This window comes from Saccopteryx leptura, chromosome X (genome assembly GCF_036850995.1).
Source record: "Saccopteryx leptura isolate mSacLep1 chromosome X, mSacLep1_pri_phased_curated, whole genome shotgun sequence".
Lineage (NCBI taxonomy): Eukaryota > Metazoa > Chordata > Mammalia > Chiroptera > Emballonuridae > Saccopteryx > Saccopteryx leptura.
Window position 1 is genome coordinate 64,610,689 of NC_089516.1, and position 15,631 is coordinate 64,626,319.

At 46.0% G+C, this 15,631-nt stretch overlaps 1 protein-coding gene across 4 annotated transcripts in view; it reads right to left on the reverse strand.

Annotated features, from left to right (window-relative positions):
• Window positions 1–1,561: 1,561 nt before the first annotated feature.
• Window positions 1,562–15,631, reverse strand: part of NHSL2 (NHS like 2) — a 292,396-nt gene continuing 278,326 nt past the window's right edge. For 3 of the 4 annotated variants that reach the window (XM_066357410.1, XM_066357411.1, XM_066357412.1), the window contains exons 2-4: window positions 5,907–8,216; window positions 4,023–4,155; window positions 1,562–3,230 (exon numbers count right to left, since the gene is read on the reverse strand). In XM_066357410.1, the coding sequence (XP_066213507.1) occupies window positions 2,906–3,230; window positions 4,023–4,155; window positions 5,907–8,216 (2,768 nt within the window). In that variant the 3' untranslated portion in view covers window positions 1,562–2,905. Of the gene's footprint in view, window positions 3,231–4,022; window positions 4,156–5,906; window positions 8,217–9,411; window positions 9,544–11,581; window positions 11,778–12,318; window positions 12,447–15,458; window positions 15,615–15,631 lie in introns of all 4 variants that reach the window. The other variant, XM_066357414.1, reaches the window with a different exon arrangement.

Here is a 15,631-nt window from a genome sequence, read left to right on the forward strand (position 1 = left end):
CCTGGGGATGACTTTTGCACTCTTGACTAGACTGAAGTCAGTCAAGCAGAGCCACCTGCTGCAATTGGCTGGGTCAGAGGAAACAAAGGAACAGAAACAACTTGAATTGGAAGCAGACCTCCTGGAGCCAACTTCATTTCACTTGCACCTCTTCTGTATTCCGCCTTCAAAAACTGTTATCATTATTATTTACACTAGTAATAGTGGCAGATGTAGGTTCTCTGAAAGCCTTTCTGGAGGGGCTTTCAGCCTCTCTTCTCCAGTCTCAGCAGAGCAGGTGCAGAAGGCAGCAAATACTGTGGTTTGTGCCTGGGTGGGAGAGAGTTTGTGTTATCATAATCAAGAGGAAGAGAGAAGTTCCATGGTAGGAATACGAAAGATGTTCAGTGTTATGTTCGATGGTTGATGGAAATAGTACAGTTTGGTTGTTGTTTGTTTGGAACTCGGTCCACCTGTTACAAAACATTAAATTTCTCATTCTCAGTGTTACCTCTGACCATATAATTTCTGCCCCACATGCTCTTGTGCTAATGAGAACACCAGCTGGCATCTGAGGGCCATAGTGATGATGCAGAAGATGTTTCAAAAAGTCCAGGCATATAGAGTATTGTAGGAGAAAGTAGACTTAAAGTAATTGAAAAACATAAAGGTGTCTTGGCATTCAGCTTAGAATCTTTTGGGGAAACCACCAGAGGTGGCAAGGTGAAGGAAAAAGCAAAACCCATCAGCAGTAGCAAACAGTAAGCTTCCAGAAAGATCAGCAGAAGTAACAAGTCCTATACTATATGTATCTCATACTTGGCTTTAGAGTTCAGCTATTCATAATTGTTCACAAGAAGGCCCTGATTGCCCTTTACCTCTGTGAGGCAAAAGCACAAATTCTCCTTCATTTCATTATAGAACAAGATGTTTGTGTCTTTTGGAATTCTGAGTCTTGGACAGACAACTGTGGCATTTATATATAAATTAAGGCCAGGTATGAATCTATTTTATTTCAGGTAAAACTCCTGCAATTTGATCAGACCCGTTGAAGCAAATAGTTCAAATGCTTTGAAAAGCAGCTAGGATTTCGCTGTTTATTATTTTAAGTGGCTTCTGTCTAAATCAGGGGGAAGTGCTGATTGCAAGGGAGTGGGTGGGTCTGGCTTGTACTGAGAAGTGTAGAGGTCAGAATGGGACCAACCAAGGGCTTAGGCCTAGGGCTTCTGTGTCAGAGGATTAAGGCTTCTCAGCACTCAGTCTGGTTTTTCAGCTCCTCTGTTGCCTGGAGTGTGGGCAGTTGTGCTAAGAGCTTGCTTCTCATTGAAGAGCAACACGACCTATCAAAATCAAGATCTGCTTGTCTCTGGGGTAGTTTCTGCATCCTGCAGGACGTTGACCAATGAATCTGTTGGGTGGAGGGGAGTGAGGGAGTGAAGGAGGAGGGGTCTGGGAACCCTCTTTGTGTAACAGACTACAATTTCATTTGACTTCTTTTTCTGTTTTGGTAGGGTGGACAATTACTCCTCTATTATTGGTCAGCCAGTTTTCTTTGTTCAATACTCTGTTTTTGCCCCCAACCTCCCAAAAACCAGACATGAAAATCAAATGAATCACTGCTCTTACTTCGCTTAGAAAATTGAACTGACAAGAACAGTTAGTGCCTATAAGCTTTGGGGTAGGGCAAGAAAGGTCACAATGATTATTTTGGAGCTCTATCAGCATCTCATTTACCTAATTTTTATGCTCTCTCCCCACACAGTTAACTGAAATTTGGTCAAACAGCAGAACATAAATGACAAGAAGTAGACATTTTTTGTTATAAAGGCCATAGCAACTTGCAAGGCTGCCTTTTAGATTCTGGATATGTCCTTTTAGTCTATACATTCTCAGTTTTAGATCATAGTAAGACTTCCTTTAAACAAAACCAAACCAACCACAAACCACAATCTGAACTGAATGGTGGTAGGCAAGTTACACTTACTTTCTCTCCTCCTTGAGCCTTTGATGATGCTGTTCCTTCAGCTAATTACTTCCTGTAATGAATGTTATATGCAAATGAAATGAGAATTCTTCGAATGCAGCATAAGCTGGGCACAGATCCTAGCTATAATTGTTGACAGACACTTGAAGGATCTGAAGGCGTGCTTGCGAGTTACCTTGGATAGGTCAGAGTGAACAAATGCCTTGTTTGTTGACTGAGCTTGGTTTATCCAAAGCAAACAGATCCTGAACTTTTCTAGCTAAGGGTTATGGGGAAAAGGGTCTGTTTGTTATTGAAACTCATCACCCTGATCACCGTGTAGACAATCAAACTGTAAAAGGCATGAAGTTCAGGACAGAATAACATTCATATTTTGCACAAAGGCCATCCAATCAACCCAAGCCAAAATAAGTGCACACCTGCAAACCTCTAGAAGGAGAGAGTTAAACTGGCTGAAGAGGCATCAGAGTGTTTCTGTTTCTCCACACAAGTCATCAAGGCCTTGCCCGGAAAGTGAATAATCAGCAACGACTCCCTATGTCCCCAGGTTTAGCAATCCCCAATCTGCTCTCACACTGTGCCCTACAGTGACAGGAGCCAGGAATGGAGCAGTTGGTCATTGATTGGAAAGATGGCACATGTGCCCTTGCATCTGAGAATTTCTTCTTAGTGCACTCTGCTGGCGGAAAATAAGGAGAAAATCTATAGTCAGTAATGGCAAGATTTTAGGTATAAAAACGTAAAATGTCTAAGCATGATTAAAGTGCCTGATGATTTTAGTTCTATAGATAAAGTGGTCTCTCTCCTGCTGTCCAGAGTATGAGTTAAAGTAAAAGAAATGAAGGCTCTTTTGTTAGTTCCATAGTTTCTTTTAAAAACCCTTTCTTTTCTCCCTTTTCGACTCAAGTTTGGCAACTGAACTCTACTTGCTCAACCGAGGGCTTAGGTACTGGGGCTATCAGTGGTGTCATAGTCTTTTGAAAATTGTGCAATAATTCGCCGGGCCAGTGGGTTAGTGGTCTTCAGCAGTTCGGCTGCTGAGGGGCGGGACCTTGGAGTTGCCTTACTTCCCTTCTTTTGGAGCAAGGCCTTGAAATCATCATTTCTGCCAGCATCTAGGCTGGCACTGCTGCTTGACCCTGCAGAGACAGCTGACTCACTAATTGGAGAATCAGCTGTGTTCTTTATTGGTGAGTGGGAGCTCGGTCTGCTGCCTCCAGCAAAAGCCTCACTGGGCTCCTTCCAGCCAAGCAGCTTTCTCTTGGATCTAAATAAGAGAAAGTTTACGTTAAGTGAATTTGTATGATCGACATTTGCTAATGCTTCATATAACTTCATGAATGCCAGTGATATGATCTGGGAACTTTTACACAGAAGCCTTGCAAGCAGTCACACTTACTGGCTTTCTCTCTCACCTCTAAGTCTTTGGGCTGTCAGGCCCCTTCTCCTTATACTGCTTTCAATGCTTGCAGCTGGAGTCATTGGCCTGTGCCTGCAGGCTCAGTTTTGCCCATATTCTGGGGCCATAAAAGAATTTAAGGAGTCGAGTCTAGTAGCTCAGTGATTCTGAATCAAGACAGTTTGGGAGCTGGGCACCTGCTAGTTTCCTCCTCACCAAGCCCTTGTTTTGTACCCCTGTTCAATAACTGAGTCCCCATCTGGTCCCCCTTTGCCTAACTTCCTGCTCTGATACTCAGCTTGATGCCCGACTTCACTTCTTGATAAGATTTTTTGGTACAAGGAATTCTGTGAAGGGTTAAATGTCTCTGTCTGTAGACAAAGCTGTGAGAGAGCAGATGGAGCCACAATAGGCCCTGCGGTTGCTAGGAGACAAGGGCCTCTCACTTGGCACCTGATCTTCCCTTCCCCGCCCCTCCTCCACTACACCCAAAAATGTCAGTGAATTGGTGATGTGAGGCCCTGGACTGCTTTCACATATATGGGTATCTGAACTTAAGTCTCCAGTTTCAATTATAATGGCTGCTTAGAGGTAGCAGTTTGTCATTTGGTCTAAAAAGGGAAGGCAATTAAAATAGGAATTAAAGAAATTGGTCCAGACCTGTGTATCACAGTAAACAAATCTTCAGTTGTACGTGAAGCCACAAACACATCATCATCTTCTTCTGCAATCCATTCAGCTGTTTTATCACTGATAACACTTTTTTCTTCAGTGCTTGGTTCCATCAAACTCCCTAGGTATAAGAACCAGAAGGAATTACTTTGACCACAATAGTGAGGACAAAGCACATTCTCATCTGTATTTCATTTGATGTTCAAAACAACTCTGGAGGAGCAACAGGGCGGAAGACTTTTAATGTTTCTATTTTGCAAAAGAACATGATATTCCAATAGTTAGTGAGTTGGTCGAGGTGGGCTGAGGGCTGAAGATCAGCCTGGTCCTTGTTCTCTCGTGCCTTTTATGTTACAATGGGTTGCTTAAGTATCCTTTTGTTCTACATGTGTCATTTTTAAAAATAAAGGAGCTGAGAGCAATCTAAAGCAGTTACTCAGCCAGTGGGTGGGAGTGGGAGCCATCTGAGTCTCAGAGGGAGTCTGTGGAGTTTGAGGAAGAATATTCTAAAATTACTTGGTGCTTTGATTTGTTTGCATCTTTTCATCACAATGACTTAATTTATGTTGAAAGTCCAAATCAGCTTAAGGAAGGCCATAAGATTTTGATGTTTGGTGTTAAGAGTTCAAAAAAGGATGAGAAAAATGAATGAACTTGGAGGACATTGTGGTAGTGAAATAAATCACGTCATAAAAAGGCAAACATTGTATGATTGCACTTATCGTGTTTCCCCATGTATAAGACACACTTTTTAAAGAAAATTTTGGGGTCTAAAAACTGGATGTGTCTTCTTCAGTGGTTGTAGATTTTTTTACTTGCATTGCCTGCTTTTTCACGGTTGTTTGTGGGCTCATTGTTGAAGACAGTGATTCATCATCAGACACAGATGAGGACAAGCTAATGGATGGTAGTTTTGACAGGGATGAGTTGTATGAATTTTATGATGAATAAAAACTTGAGTTCAATAACTTTATGTAACACATTTTTTTTTTCAAAATTCGGGCTCCAAAATTAAAGTGAGTCTTATACATGGGAGCATCTTATACATGGGGAAATACTGTATAGAAGGTCCGTAGAATAATCAAATTCAGAGACAGAAGGTAAAATGGTGGTTGTCAGGGGCTGGAGGAAGGGACTATGGAGAGTTATTGTTTAATGGGTGCAGACTTAGTTTTGCAAAATGAAGAGGACAGTGGTCACCTAACATTGTGAATGTACTTAACACTACTGAAGTGTATATTTGAAATGGTTAAGGTGGTAAATTTTATGTGTGTTTTGCCCCAATGAAAACAGAGACAGAGAAAGGCAAAAGATGAGAAAGATTGTTTAGACTAGTCTTATTGTTCCAGAAAAAGCTAATCATACAAGAAAGGGGATTATCTTTCCTCTCAGAAGCACCAAGGAAGTCTGCTGCTGGGAATATATTGCATTGCTTCGGAAGCCTACAGGCCCAGCACCACGTGGGAGGGCACCAACTCCCATACCTGAAACTAAATTCAGTGTCATTAGTGAAAAGGACTGTACAGTGAGTTAGAGAGAGAGAGTTCCTAAGGCAAGGGATGCATGCTTGACTGGGCAGATGTTCTCCTAAATCCTAGTGTGCTAAGATGTAGTTTAGTTTCATTAGCTCAGCACTGGGGGCTCCAGGGTAGACTGACTCAAACTGAGCCTTACAGATCTGCCTCTGGGTCAGTTCTGATACCAAGGGCAGTGAGGCCTGTTTAGAGCAATGCAAATCCTCAAGCGGTGCCACTACTGACCTGGTCATCCCAGGGTCAAGATCATGGGGCACTGGCTTCTGTCTTTGGCACTCAATTTTCATTCTCATCTTTCCTAGGATTGAAAGGAAAAGAGAGTAGATAGTTTACTAACCTGGAAGGCTTGCCTCCCTCTCACCGTCAGCCTGTAGCATTGAAGTTGTCCTTGTAACAGGTGATTGAAGGTGGTCGCCAGCAGAGGGACACTTGGCATCTTCCTCCAGGGTGATGATGGGGTTGACAGGCAGCCTGGCCTCAGCCACATAGGCCTCCATTTGAGCTGTGGGTGAGGTGAAAGGCAGGTACAGCACACTGGGTTTTTTTGGTACTGGAGGTGGAATCTTGCCTTTCTTCTCAGTTTGTTCCTGGCTTTGGAGGCTAATTCTTTCAGGAAGGGCTCTCACCTTGGAGCCCTCATCCTCTGTGCTTCCTTGAGGAGGTTGCTGTGTTCCTGAGCAGAAAGCACCAGAGGAACTGGCAAAAGGTATGAAAACAACAGATGAAGGTACTGTTGACTCCCCTGGGACTCTGGCCTCAGGGAAGCTGGAGGACTTTGGTTTCCGCACCACCGTATAGATGTCCGGAGGGAATGGCCTCATGGGTTGAATTGAGCTCTTAGGAGTCATAGCCAATGTAGGCAAAATGAGTGGGTAATCCTCAGGGACAGATGGTGGCTTGTGGACCAAGCTTGGAGGCCTTCGGGCCAGTGGGGGTTTCTCAGCTATGGGAGGTTTCATCTTTCTCTCTGGCAAGGTGAAGACTTCTCCTGATTCCTCAGCATAGTCAGGGCTCTCGTTGTCATCTTCTGGTTCAGACTTGCTGACTGATCTCAGGCGAACAGAACGTAGGTCAGACTGAGTAACCATGGGCATGATTGGCTGATTAGGGCTAGTTTTCTGGATCAGCTTGGCCCCAAATTTTGTATCTGAGTGATGCCGGCTCACCTTGGTTTTGCTTCGGATGGAGATACTCATCCCAGACAGGTCCAGATAGGTAGAAGAGGTCAATGGTAGGTCAAATGATAGGCGTGACTTGGAAATTTTCTCCATTGGCGATGTTGCGGGTAGTGATGACTTCCTTTCAGGTACTGCTGGACGTACCCGGACACTGCCACTTGCAGGGGGCAAGTGACCCAAGGTCAAGGACATGGAGACAGTGGGTGTTGGTGTCTCTGACTGGCTAGAGTATCCACTGGAGGGTGACATTAGCCCAGTGGGCCTCCCAGGGGATGGTACCTCTCTGGCCTCTACATCGATGGAGAGCTGGGAAGGTGTAGTAGCTCTAGAGATGGAAGGCGAGGCAAGAGACTCTGAGCTGCCCTGAACTTGGGTGCACTCAATGACTGTGGTACCTGTGGCAGTGCTGGAGCTGGACAAAGACTGGTAAGTGTCACCAGACTTCCAGTCAGTAAGATACCAGTTGTGGGAGAATTGTGTACCTTCTGGATCTTTGAAGGCTGGCACAGCTGGGTGACCCTGGGATGAGTGATTTCCTTGGTGTTCCAAGGAGAGGCAAAGGCTCCTGGGCCGCTGGTCCTTGGGTAATGCTAACCCTCCTTCTTGCAAGAGGTTTGGCTCATCTTTGACCAGTGAGACACTGCGTGTTGGTGGAGAAGGCTTCTTTTTGGCTTTCTTGAGTGAGATACTCTTGGATCTCTGCCTTCTGTGCTGGGCCTCCTGTTGGGAAGTAAGGGAGGCAATGTTGTCAACACTGTTACTGCCGTCAGAACTTGTACTAGGATAAGGCAGGGCACAGGCTTCACTGGACTTCTGCTCCTCATCATAGTCCACGTTTGTGGTGCCTGAGTCTGTGGGCACAGACAGTGACCGCTCCCGGAACCTGCTGGCCCCACCTGGGCCTGTCTCCAGCCTTGAAGTACCAGCAGTCAGAAGGCCAATCTTGAAGGGTCGCTCTGATACTTGCCTTCGTTGCATAGGGTGCTCGGAGTAGCCACCTGACCTTCTGCATCCTGCTGGGTTATCACAAGTGACAAAGAGGGTAGCAGCCTCCTTAGGAACCAGAGGTGGCAGTGTGTGCAGAGAGACCCATGAATTCCCAGAGGAAGGACTTTTTCCATTTTCATTGACTTGATTGCTCTGACTGGTAGCACTTGGAGTCATATATGTAAAAGCATCTCCTTTCCAGGAAGCAGAGAATGTAGATTCTGTTGGTCCATTGCAAGAACTGGGGACGCTATACACCATTCCCATGCTTTCCATGCTAGTAGGTTTAGTGCCACTACGTGCCTGGAGAGGTTCTTCAGGATCACTAGAAGGATTTCTCAGTACTGTTGAGGTGAGATTTGAGAAATGAGCTTCCTGACTGACTGCAAGTCTTCCATGAACAACTTCTGGAATGGAATGACTGGGCTTGATGTCTGAGCTGGTAGAGCAAGCCACCCTGACCGTGGAGCTGTTGCTGTGACCTAAAGGAGGGAGACACAGAATGTTAGTGGTGCAGCCAGGACTCCCCATGGCAGCTCCCATGATGGCAGCACGAAATTTTTGCCAAGAAGCATTTGCAACACTTGGTCAGAATTCCTTGGTTCTTCCTTTCCATAGATGAGAATGCGAGGGAAGTTGGGTCCTTGCCCATCAAGACATGGTGAGTCACAGGGTACCCTTGAATTGTCCAAATGGCTGCCTAAGACTTTCCAGCTTTGATTATTCTTTTGGAGCTGAAGTGGCAGGCGGGATTACCTCAGGTTTTTCCTGGGCTTTCACCCCTGGCTCATGAAACCATCACAGACCTCAGCGTTCACCTCTCCTGAGATGAGAGCAGAAGCTTTTGAACTATAAAGGACAGCACTGTGTGACTTTCAGCTCCAGCAATGAATTTGGAGTATGCCACAGCTGGAAAGCCGGAGTCCAGCTGCATTTTTGGCACCTGCCATTTTTAGCTTTGCAACATGACAGACTTAAGATAACCTATGGATGTGAGGGAACCGTTTAGATGTTCAAAATCCCCAAAGATTTCTCATACACATAAAAATTATTACTTTTCTATCATTAGTATTATTACTACTTCTACCGCTATGATAATTTATAATAACAGCCACCATTTGTTGAACACAGGCCACGTACCAGGCACATGGTGGGCAAATTACATACAATAACTCTAATCCTCAGGACAACTCCCCCAGGTTGGCATCCTTATCTGCAATTTATAGATAAAGAAGCTGAAGCTCAGAGGGGTTTGGGGCCTCGGGGTTAGTAAGTGGAGAGGCCAGGATTCAATTCACATCCATACCTCTCTGATCTGTGCTGTTTAGATGACATTCATTTAACAGCAGTAATGGTTCTGTTAAGATGGTGCTTTTAATGATGATTCCCCTTAGCTACTTGCCTAAGCTTGACATATATGGTTATATTCCATTTATAACGGGGAACAATAACATAATGAATGTATAGCCTGGGAAATGTGCTTTTCATTTTCAATTGCTCCCCTTGAGCAAAGGCCCTTGGTTATTTTTAATTACTCCATTGGCTTTTTCAAGATATCCAAAGTCCCCCCACCCCAAATTATTCCTGTTCCCTATCACCATAATACCACCCGGGTGGCAGGACTGGTGGAAGTGAGTAGGGTGGAGGGTCTGGGGGGATCAGCTGTGATGGGGTCACCTTTGTCTGGCTGGGAAAAGTTAGAGAATCCAATAATGCTCCGCCTCCGCCTCAGGGTGGACTTGGGGTTCACTGCTGTCTCTGCGTTAAACAAGGAGTGTCGCAAACTTGCATGTTTATCAAACTGCTGCCCTGTAGCCAAAATAAAGACACTTGGGTACATCTTGGTTCCTGTTTGAAGTACAGTGGAAATGGGCCTGAGGTAAAGAGAAGGAATGATGGCAGTAGCCAGTAGCGATGAGCATGAGTAACATCCAGGCAGGTGGCCCTTCTATCACATCCCTCCCAACTTGATCCCAGACACCCAGAGACTCAAGGCACATGTGCTGGCTTTCATAGGCTGCATACAGGTCACCTGTGAGTCTTAGGTAGCCAAGAGCCATGGCTTCCAATCTTGGCTACATATCAAAATAAACTGGGCAGCTTTTGAAACTCCAATACTAGGACACCACTCCAGGACATTTATCTCTTTGGGAGGAGGGTCCAGCTAGGAGGTATTTCTCAAACTCCCCAGGTGATTAATTACTCATATGTATAGCCTGGGGCCAGAACCACTGGTATAGACAGGTTGAGACTAGATGTTGCTTGATTGTAATCTTTTCTTTTATTTTTTATAAATTTTTATTAATTTTAACGGGGTGACATCAATAAATCAGGGTACATATGTTCAAAGAAAACAACTCCAGGTTATCTTGTCATTCAATTATGTTGCATACCCGTCACCCAAAGTCAGATTGTCCTCCATCACCTTCTATCTGGTTTTCTTTGTGCCCCTCCCCCTTCCCCTCTCCCTTCCTCTGTAATCTTTTCTTAAAGCCTTTATGTGGGCCAGAGGACAGTGTCTCCAAGAAGCCGTCTCCCCTCCCCCTACCATCCAGGAAGCAGCCAGATAGTCTGTCCTCCAGCCACCTTTGATTATTTTTTGTTAAAGTTCACCCCTGGGTGATTACCAACCGAGACCTATTTCTCTTAAAGCACTGGGTCAGTCTTTGTTCCTGTGGCACAGACAGGGTGAGATGGGGAGGGGGTGAGCTGCTCCCCTCACTGTCTGTCGTTCAACTCCTGGCTAACCAAACTCTCACCTCTCAGCCTCAAAGCTGCATATAACACACCCTCCCACAAGGGACTCTATGGGCAAAGCTCAGGGCCAGACTTGTTGACAGTAAGATAGAAAAGTTTAGAAACAAATCACCCACCATCACTCTGTGAGTCTCTCCTCTCAGCCCTCACTCCTCTGAATAGATCTCCCTAGGCTGTGGACTCTATTTTCTGCCTGTGATTTCCTGAGATGACACCAATGGTGCTGGATGACCCCATATCCAGGGAGCATCACCACATGTGGCCAGAGCTGTCCTCATCATCTTCATCGACTTTTCCTGGCATACCACAGGCCAGTGCTGGCTCACAGGGTACCTCTGTTCCCTTTGGTTTGTGAAGTCTTGATTTCATCATGCTTATTTTCCTATCTCCTTCTGAAATGACCAACCCTCCTCCTCTTCCACTTAGAGCTGGTGAAATGTGGAGCATGAATTAATAATGTGTGTGGTATAAGTGCCACTTGTCCTCAAAGTCATATCCAACTGAGCTACATACATCATTTTTTCAGTCTCAAGGTAGTACAGGGCACCCTTTTGGTACTTTTGACCTTGGTCCCTGTCTTTTATCTCCCTTTTTAAACACTTGCCACACAAATTGAGGAGTTCCACCTCACTAGAAGACCAAAGTTCTACTCAAAGTGCCATAAAGCTTGTGGCCTGTGCCCTGGGTTCTCCTTTTTACCACCAGCACTCTGAACCCCACATTTTTTCTCAGACTCCTATCCAAACATGACTTCTGGCACAAGAAATTTTCTTTCTCCAACCCAAACATCTCACAAACTTTAAATTTCCATAAAGTTCACCAAATTTCAGAGTTTTCTGTTAAGAACATTTTGTTTACTATCAAATGGTCTCAGTTAGTGTAGCAGTGCCAGTAAAGAGCGAAGAAAGAGCAGCCAGAGCCTTTCTTCTGCATGCTTCGGTTCCCTGGCAAAAGCCATGACCTTGACAGTCAGGGTGAGCCAGTAGCAAAGACAGTCTTGCTCCCTCCCCCAGCACCCAGTGCATTTGGAGAGGATGGTCTGTAGTTAGCATGGAGGGAAGCAAACAGAGGTGGTGCTAAGCAACTCTACCAGAGATGTTGATGGGCACAATGTCAGAGTGCGTGGAGCAAGGCTGAAGCCACCACTTCTCCTCTAGGATGGGCAGAGGGAAGGGGCTATTCCAGGCATCTTGCTTGTCGGCTGTGGTAGACAGGCTCAGGGAGGCCTCAGGGGCCCTCACACCCTGGGTGGTAGTCTCATCCTCGCTCAGCTGCTGTTTTGTAGGCTGTTGGGAAAGAAGGTGATGGGAAAGGTATGCTCCTGCCTGGCGGTGAGCCCTGCCCACAGGATGGTTGTCTAGGCAGGGTGGTTGGAGGCTTTGTCTAGGACAGTGATGGCAAACCTTTTTATAAAAACCGCCCACTTTTGCAGTGCTGGTCAACCTGGTCCCTCCCGCCCACTAGTGGGCATTCCAGCTTTCATGGTGGGCCAATCGCGGCACTGTTTGGTTGCTCGCGCTACCTTGAAAGCTGGACCGCCCACTAGTGGGCGGGAGGGACCAGGGTGACCAGCACTGCAAAAGTGGGCGGTTTTTATAAAAAGGTTCACCATCACAGGTCTAGGAGGTAGGAAAACGTGGACAGGATGCCAGGCCAGACACATGCTGTGCAGGGCCCATCTTGGCCGGGCCTCAAGGTAGTTCTGCTGATGAGCAGAGGGTAGCAGCAGTTTGCAGTAAAAAATGTAAACAGCTTGAGGTCCGCTGTCCGTGGGTGCAGAACAAGTTCTGCATGCTGACTCTTTTAGGTGGGGAAGAGGCAACTCACCATCAATACAAACTCCAGACACCTGGCGGACTGGGGCCTTGGGCTGAGGTTGGGCTCAGGGGCCTTATCAGCAGAGCGGAAGGTCTGCCCCAGCAGTCTGACCTCTGAGTACTGTTCCTCACATTCTTCTGAAAAACAGCACAGTGGATACACACTCTAGGAGAACATGGCCAAGTGCCAGGCGAGGGAAGAACCATGAGCCAGGGCTCCTGTCTAGCTGCCAGGCCTGACTTGCAGTTCCTTTAGGATATTTTCTGGTATCTAAGCCTCTGGATTCAGAAATGGAAAAATGACTACTTCCTGAGACTATGAGAGCTGAGGAGAAGAGAATCAAGAAATTTGAATTGTGCTGGTTCTCGGACTAAGCCCTTGTCTCAGTGGTCCCCACCTTTAGCGCTCAACTCAGAGAAGAGGCTCAGGACACAGACATCTTTTGCTACTTTATGCTGTAAGGCAGTGGTCCCCAACCCCCGGGCCGCGGACTGGTACTGGTCCGCAGAGAAAGAATAAATAACTTATATTATTTCCGTTTTATTTATATTTAAGTCTGAACAATGTTTTAGTTTTAAAAAATGACCAGATTCCCTCTGTTACATCCGTCTAAGACTCACTCTTGACGCTTGTCTCAGTCATGTGATACATTTATTCGTCCCACCCTAAAGGCCAGTCCGTGAAAATATTTTCTGACATTAAACCAGTCCATGGCCCATAAAAGGTTGGGGACCACTGCTGTAAGGTTCTCTCTTTGAAGCCCTGCAGCTCTTCAGGTCTTTTGCAACCCTGCCTGAGAAATGACCTGTATGAAGCACAAAGAGATCTGTATCAGCAAGTCCAATGTGTAGTGCTCCCTTGGATGTCAAGAACTCTTATTCCCACTTTCGAGGGCCTGACCTCCTGCACCTTAGTCCCACTATAGGTAGCAACATGTCCAGGGGAGCTTAGGTGAAAAAGAAGGAAGGCAAAGGAAGTGGTATAGAAGGAAGGAGAATTTCAGGGTCATCTTAAGGGAATAAGGAGGATGCATAAGATTTAAATTGGTTTCATTTAAGTGATGAATTCGAAGAAAGTGAAGGAATTCGAAGAAATGGAGAAAGTGAGAGTAAAGAATCGACAGGCAGGGCTCTATGCACACTTGAGCAAAGACTTTAAGAATCTTAAACTTGGAGTCAGGAGGGGCCTCAAAGGCCCTCTGGCCTAACACCCCATTCTGGGCCAGACTTCCTCCTCAGAAGCCCTTCATCACGCCTCTTCAGCCTCCACACACACATGCAGAAAAGGAGAGCAGCCATTGTCCCCTGGCCACTGATTCCATCCAAGGACAGTTGGGGCCATCACATGAAATCTGCCTCCCTCTAGGTTTCCTTCTGTTAGTCCTAATTCTGTCCATGCTGGTGACACAGAACACACTGACTCTTTTTCTGCAGTGTAGACCCTCTCTTATTGGAACACAAGGCTCATGGTGTCCCTTGTCATCTTGCTTCTCTCTAAGGTCACCACTGCCCTGGTAACAAAGTGGGGGTTATAGCTGTAGTCCAGTTGGGTGGCCATCTGCCATTTTTTGCTCTTCACCAGCATTAATTCTTGTTGGCACGAAAAAACAAGAGCTGATAAGATGACTTTTCACATTTAACATTCACTCAAGAAATGTCTGCTGAGCACCTTTTGGGAATCCAGCCTTGTGCCAAAGGGTTCTAGAAAGCCAAGAGGTGTGATTCTACGTTGACAACCTCAGTCTGGTTAGGTGGACAAAATATATACCCAGGACTAGTAGACAAATGTGTAAATGAATGAACAAATGAATGAAAAAGCAGTTCAGAACTATGTAAGTCCTCTTAAACTGTATGGTACAAAGTGCCTCATATAAGTGCTTATGGAAGGAATGATGCAAAGTGCAGAACTCATGTTAAAGGTTTTCTTGGATGAGGCAAGAATGGAACTTTAAGCAAAGTGTAAAAATTGGAGTGGGGATGAGGAAGGAAGGGCTTCTAGGCCTGGTAAACTGGTGCAAATGGCACATGAGAGCCTAAAGGGGATATGGAGCTTGTGACTTAGCATGAGGTTTCATTTGTATTATTTTATTGAGCTACAACTTACCTACAGTAAAGTGTACAAATCTTAAGTGTATAGTTCAGTGAATTTTGATATATACATGCCCCTTGCAATCCCCACCCAGGTGTTTGCAGCATGCCAGTAGTCTCTCCATAGCCCTGAGCTTTAATAATTTTGCCACTTACATTGGATAAATTGCTTTAGCCAATGTGTGTGTTATTCATACTCTAAGGTCTTATTAGAGACCACCGTGCTTTTTCGTTAATATGGTGCTTAGCTCAGCCCGAGTTTCAAAGGATGTTCACCCAATTTTTGCTTCTCACAAAACTGTGCCTTGTGAAAACTGGAATTCCCATTTTAAAGATGACTGGTTAATCTGAACCGCAGAAAGGGTGGGTATCTGCATAATGGAACACAGCTAGCTAGGTGTGTGATTCGAAATGAATTCTATCTCTGCCTGCTTTCCAAGTCCGGCTTTTCTCCCTGGGCCTGGTGGGTGCAGTCTGAAGGCTATTTGTCTGGGTAGTCAGTACTGGCTTTGCATAGTACGTGCTCCTAGACACTGGGTTGGGAAATGAGACGGAAGTGAGTGCTGGGTGTTTTGGTGAGGCAGTAGCTGCAAGACATGTGCACAAGGTTAATGCAGGAGAGTGAGTGGAGCCCAGAGTGGGATACCCTGCAGGTGCCTTCTTTGGCTTTGAGTCCCAGGATCCCAAAGGCATGGGAGATGTGGCAAGAGGAGGCCTGGAAGGCATGTGGTTCACATTATGGGAGGCTCTCATTCAGTTGTCTTTGAAAATGCTTTGAGCCATTGCCTGTCTCAGTTTCTGTCCCCCCTCCCCATGGACTACGGAACTAAAAACGAACAAACAAATAAATAAAGGTGGTGCTGGTGGTAAACAGCCATAGAAACAGGGCCTTTAAGAATCGGTGTAAAAGGTGAAAGGACAGTGTGTGTTTTGTATTTCAACGAGTTTTAAACTGCTCTCTTTTTCTCTCGCTGGTCCCTGTCCTCTGCCTTCAGTGCCCCCCTCCAGCCGGGGCACAGCTGGCCTGTGGGGTCCGGCCGCAGCCCCGCTCCCTCCCGGTACCTTGCAACAGGCTCTGGAGATTAAGCTGCGCCTCGCGAAACAGCTCCTCTACACTCGGGGGCCTGCCTGAGGAGAGGAACACGTTCACTGGCTGTCGCCATGACGACCTCAAGTGGGCAGTCGCTGTCGCATTTTCCCGACCCGCGTTAGCTGCAGCTAGGGAAGGAGAGAGT